The sequence below is a fragment of the Rhinopithecus bieti genome, unplaced genomic scaffold (genome assembly GCF_001698545.2).
Source record: "Rhinopithecus bieti isolate Rb0 unplaced genomic scaffold, ASM169854v2 scaffold_1295, whole genome shotgun sequence".
NCBI classification, from domain to species: domain Eukaryota; kingdom Metazoa; phylum Chordata; class Mammalia; order Primates; family Cercopithecidae; genus Rhinopithecus; species Rhinopithecus bieti.
This window is the reverse complement of record NW_016803880.1, coordinates 3626202-3632172: the sequence shown is the minus strand read 5'-3', so window position 1 is coordinate 3632172 and position 5971 is coordinate 3626202. Positions and strand designations below refer to the sequence as shown.

General features: G+C 50.0%; 1 protein-coding gene across 2 annotated transcripts in view; it reads right to left on the bottom strand.

Annotated features, from left to right (window-relative positions):
• ADAMTS5 (ADAM metallopeptidase with thrombospondin type 1 motif 5) overlaps positions 1-4217 on the bottom strand; it is a 51516-nt gene extending 47299 nt beyond the window's left edge. Inside the window, exons 1-2 of one of the 2 annotated variants that reach the window (XM_017856401.1) lie at positions 3776-4217; positions 1625-3467 (exon numbers count right to left, since the gene is read on the bottom strand). In XM_017856401.1, the coding sequence (XP_017711890.1) occupies positions 1625-2728 (1104 nt within the window). In that variant the 5' untranslated portion in view covers positions 2729-3467; positions 3776-4217. The remainder of the gene's footprint in view (positions 1-1624; positions 3468-3775) is intronic. The other variant, XM_017856411.1, reaches the window with a different exon arrangement.
• Between the last annotated feature and the right edge of the window lie 1754 nt (positions 4218-5971).

Sequence of the window (5971 nt, the reverse complement as noted above, 5' to 3'; positions counted from 1 at the left end):
AAAAAAAAAAAAAAGGAGCTTGGAAACCAAACAAGAAATGGATAGTTTTACAGAACTTTACTTTTCGCTTTGCAAGGAAGGCTACAAACGAATGTTCTACCGCTTCAAAGACTAATGTTGTGCAGAGGAATTAAAGGATGGCTTCCAGAAAATCACATCATGAGGAAAAAAATTTTTTCCATTGTGCACAGCACTGAGCACTGCCTGGCTCTCCCTAAACTGCCGCCCTCCAGCATCTTTGTTTACATGTGGTTTACATTAATGTCCACCCTATGAACCACAAGTGTTTCTCTAGTCCAAATTTATCAACACTTTTCCTTCATACCAGGGGTGCCTTAGTAAAAATAGAAGGATTAGGTAGTGAAGCTGTGTGATTCTAAAGTCTCCTGCAATCCATCATTTAATTTCCTATCCTTGTTCTATTTGCTTCATTTCATACCATGATTTTACATAATACTTCAAAGTTTGTGATCCTTTATTCTGGAAGGGTCTCAAACACTTAAAGAATGAGCTTTAGCAGTCAGTTCTTACCAGGCATTTAAGAAGCACAAGTTAAAACTGCCAATCAGAGTAGAGTTGTGACAACTGAGGCTTAGAACTATGCACAAGCCAGGCCCCAAACCAACCCAGACTTTTTGTGTAAATGTCACACTAACGTGGTGGTCAAATACTGTGTAAATAGATACTGCGTTCCTCCTAGAGCCTCTGAGCCTTAAGATCCATTTCTTTCCTTCCCCATGACCATCTTTCTTAAAAGGGGGAGATGCTGAGAAAACATTTCTTCCTCCTGTCTTGACTCTTCGCCCAGATCTTCTGCACTGGGGCTTCGGAAACATAGTCATCCAAAACCCAAACACGCAAACGGGATGTGACCCTCCCTAGGCGGCGGAGTTGGCCTAGGCAGTGCTTGCGACGCAATGGTACTGGTCGACTAAGCAAAGGAGCTGTTAAAGGAACCTCACAAGTTTGTCCTCTCATCTGATTGGGTCTCTATACCCTGCTGGCCCGCCCACATTCCTTCCTTCCCAGGAACTGAGATTCCAAGGTGGACATGTAAGAACTCCATTAGGAATCCAACCTGGAAAAAGAGTCCTTGACAAAGTTTTCTCATCCTTTGTGTAACACAAGGGATTCTAGTAAAAAGGTATGGACACTTATAAAAGAAGGTCATCGGATAACAGTGACTACCGTAAATGAACCATCCAGCCCTTTCCACTGGGTTGAACAAAGTTATATTTTATTTTCACTGGAAAGAAGACCCATGATCCCAAAGGCAACCTGTTTTCCTTTCTTTTCCCCATTTAACTGTATCATTTCCCCAAGAATCCTAGTGCCTTCTTATGTTTACGTTCCTATGCCACAGCCCCTCAGACTAGATGACATACAGCATTACTGAGTCTTCATCATTACCTAAGCAGGTCTTGTCATTTCAGGCAAAAATTTCTGCGGGGGCTAACCTGAATACAGGAGCAGAGTTGAAGGCTGGTTGGATTTCCTGCAAGAAGCAGTTAAACACATCCACAGCTGCAGGAGGTTTGAGGAAGCAGCAAAGCTACCAGCAAGATTCCCTTCCACCTACCTCCTAATCCCAGCACTGGGACCCCCGCATCCCGGCTGGACCTACCTCCCGAGTAAACAGGATAGCTGCGTCGTAGTGCTCCTCATGGTCATCTCCCAGCTGGTTGTGTTGGTGCTGCCACTTGCAAAAGTTCTTGAGTGTGGTGGCCGCGTTCTTGCTCACCTCTAAGCTCTTATCCTTGTCGCCTAGCACCACCACCTTCACCACGGCCAGGCGGATGTGGTTCTCGATGCTAGCATGGCTGTACAGCCTGTTGGCGATGGAGGCCAGGGTCAGCAGGTAATGCTGCAGGCCCCGGCCATACAACCGCGCCATGGACGCGTCAGCCACCAGAAGCAGCTCCACCTGGCGGGCCCGGGAGATGGAGCGGCGCCGCCGCCGCCACCACGTCTGCGGTCCTGGGCCCCCAGCGGGCGAGACAGCGGACTGGTCCAAGAGCTGCGAGGCCAGTGCTGCGCGTCCGCCCGGGTTGCTGTGCGCCGGAGGACGCTCGTGGGGCTCCGGTGTTGACGCGGGGGTCTCGCAGCTGGCGCGAGGCTGCAGGGCCTCGAAGCTGAAGCCCTCGCGGGTGTAGACGTGCAGGATCCGTGCGGACCCATCCCCGTACACGCGCCCCGTTTCCTCCTCCGCCCAGGGTCCGCGCAGCAGGGGCTTCAGGGTGTAGCGCGCGTGCTTGACCGCGAAGAAGCCGTCGAGACCCCCACAGAGGTCAAAGACAGCCAGAGAGCGGGGACTGCCGTCCACTGTGCCCCGATAGAAGCAGTGGCTCCGGTGGCGCCAGGGCGCACTCGTCCCGCCTCCTGCGGGCACGAAGCCAGCAGTGCTCACCGAACCATCTCGCTCCAGGTCCAAGAGGAACCTCCGGCCGCCCGCGTAGACGAGGTAGCCCACCTTGCCGCCGCCGGAGTAGAGTTGGTCGATGTTCTGCACGAGCCCCTTGCTCCTGCGCCGCTGCGCCAGGGGGTGCGGGTGGCCGGGAGGCTCGGTCCGCTCCTGCACCTCCTCCCCCTGCCGCCGGCGGGGCTGGGCGGCTGCTGCAGCAGTCGGAGGCTGCCCAGCTTTATCCTGGGCAGGTGCTGCGGCGGGGCCGGCCGCGGCCAGGGGCAGGCGGAACGCGCACAGCAGCAGGGACGCCCACCCGAGCAGCATAGTGCGCTGCCCACTGGGAGGGGCTGCGCGACTGGGACTTTATGGGTATTTGTTATTTGCTATGAAGTTAACGGGGCGGGGGATGGGGACACACACACACACTTGCTTGCAGGATTGAGTCAAGTGTCGAGGGAGGGGGGCCCGGCAGCAGCCCAGCCTGTCCCGGCTGCGGTGCCAGCGTGCGAACTTTTCTTTGTTGCTTGGGAAAATGTTTGGATTCGTGTTCCAGAAAGAAGAGGAGGAAAAAAAAAAAAAAAAGATATAAAAAAAAAAAGTCGGATAGTGGAGATTCAGCAAATACGGGAAAGGGAAAAAAACAAAAAGCAAAAAACCACCAAATGCAGGCACGATCGCTCTTCCAAGAAAAGTAAGGAAAGGTACCGCGCACCGGGTTGGCAACTGGTGCGCGCAGCCTCCCGCCCTCGCGCTGCGCTGGACAAGCCGGCTGCGGAGGTTCCAAGCTCCGGGGCCCACTTCCTTTCTTATTTTGTGGGTTTCCTTGGCTCTGCTGGGACCAGGAGGAAGGGAAGAAAGAGACGGGAAAAAGCCATAAAAATTAAAACAAAAATGCAGGGGGCAGCCTGAGGCGAGCTGGTGAAGCGGCGTGTCTGTGTCCCTTCGGCTGCGGTGTCTTCCTGCCCGCCGTCATCCCCAGTCGGCCGCTGCGAGCGCCGAGAGAAGCGCGAGCGCTGTGAAGATGCGAGGAGGTGGAACAATGAATTTATAGCGGCATGCCATCCTGCAATGGCAATTTCAACAATTCGTCACTGCACGCTGCCTCTTAAAGGGAGAGCTTCCCCCACCACTCCCACCCTTCCCAGACCGCGCCTAATCAGATGGGGGAGGGCAAAAGAGGAGGGTGATCGAGGAAAGGGAGACGAAGTAGGAGGAAGGGACTGGGACCCGGCGAGGTGGAAGGAGGGACGAGGGGAAAAAAAAAGTAATGGGGCAAGAAAAACAGATTTCCTTGGCCGCTTTTAAAGCCACAGTGGCTCCGGGTCTGTCTGATATTTCACAACCAATTGGGGTTGGCTAACCTTGGCTTACCTCATCTCCTGAACGGGTGTTTTGGTGTGTTTTTAAAGTTATTGAGACGTTTCAAGTCTCTCCCTGCCTCCTTCTTTCCTGCTTTCCTCGCCCTCGGTGGGAAGTTCCTGCCGCAAGTTTTTCCTCTTTGCACACCCGTGCGCTGTGACCTCGCAGACCGTGCAACTCCATCCACCAGCCAGAGCTTTTCAGCTTCCCATGCGTCCCCTACCCACCGCGTTCCCTTCGCTTCCTCCCCTCCGTCCCGGCACCCGGTTTCCTCCCTCCCCATTCTCCAGCCTCTTAGTGCTTTGACGCTCGCCGTATTCGGGCTCCGGGTGACTAACTTCTCCCGGCCACCAGCAGAGCGGTGAGCCCAGGGCGCTTCCTGGCGCTTCGCGGAACCTCGGGGCAACAACGCCCGCAGCTTGGGAACTCCGCAGCTTCGTGTGCAAACGGCGGGCTCCCAGCTTTCTCCAGCACGCCTTTCGTCAGGGTCCACAATCTGTCCCTTAATCCCAGCCCACTGGAACTTCCTTTGCTCTAAAAAGGCAGGGCGGGAAAGAGTTAACTCTTGAAGGGAATTCCGCTCATTTTTTTTTCCCCGAAAGATTTAAAAATTTTGCGCTCACACTTTTATTTTTTTGCTTAAATGATAATTTAATAATAAATTCCTATATCTGTTTTTGTCTCTTCTAAAGCAACCACTTATCGCCATAGGCCTTGACCTGCCTTCATTCTCAGAAATTCCTTTTAGAAGAAAAAGAATACTTTTGGCGGAAGGAAGATTGGTGCTTATTAGTACGCGGGTGGCATTATCACTGCTACTCATTTTCTCTGACCTCTTTGTTTCCTCTAATTATCATTCTAAGAAGGGAGAAGGAAAACCCCACGACTTATGGTTAGAAGATCTACCTTCTACTGTAGGGGTAAGAGCTCCCTCCATCCCCAAATTATTCTTCAGGCTAATTAACTAATGCATCAGTGAAAAATGAATGTGGTGTAATATGTACATTTCCATCTTTTTCTACGTTTAACTTTGGTGATGCTGGGGATAGCAGGGCGGGTGCCTTAATGGGGCCCCAAGCTGATCACTTTCTCTGGGACGGAAAGATCAGGGTCCAGGGCTGGATAGAGGTTCTTAGAGTGGCAATAATCCTCTGGAAGGAATTTCAGAATTGCCTGGCAACAATGCCTATTTCCCTGTGCCTGGAACACCCTCTGGAGTCTTGTGAGGAGCCAATGTAACATCTTGTTTTAACTTAGAAATTAAGAAATCATTGGGGCCTTAGGGACACCTAACAGCCCCTGATGGATTCTGAAATACATCAGGACCACGGAGGAATTTACTGTTGCTGAAGGTCATTGCTTTATAATTCCACAATGCCTCAGCCTCTCAGTGGCCAGTTGCCCCAGGCCAATGCTAACAGCTGGATGGGTCAGGATAGGAGGTTCCAGCCATATTCTCTATCTCACCAAGGCCTTTGAGCCTTGCGTTAACCCATTCTCTCTAGTGGTCTTTGCTTTGCACCTACAAATGGCAAACTTTATCTTTTAACCAGTTGCAGTGAAAACGGTCCAATATTTGGCACTAAGCACCATTTCTAATACAACCTTGATTCAATAAATTTAATCATTTCGTCATTGTTCATGTCAAAGAATCATTTTGATAGACAGGCATTTTAGGCGACAGTGGTTAAAATTTGTTAATTAAAATTATTTTCATTCACAAACAGATTTGTTATTTAGGATTTCAGGAAATTCCAACAGATTATCATTTCTTTGATGGTCTTGAACTCATAGCCTCCAGAGATTCTCCCACCTCAGCCTCCTGATTACCTGTGATTGCAGGCATGAGACACAGTGCCAGCTTGAATTTTCTTCTTAATGAAGCTTTTCTCCTCTTTCACAAGCACTGTGCTGAATCCTGAATCTGAATTTTATGCCTTTAAGTTTAATTACATAGTGACGTGTGTACTCAGTTTATGCAAATATTTAAAAATACGTGGGGAGAATAGGATAGACACAGATAAAGTTCCAAACATGAATATCAAGCACAGAATATTTACTAGAGCTACATATTCACAAGGAAATAAATACTAAATCTTATGAATGCAATGAGTAAATTCTTATATCTCAGAAAATTTCTACTTGGATATATATATATATATATATACACACACACACACACACACATATATATATATATAATTTTTT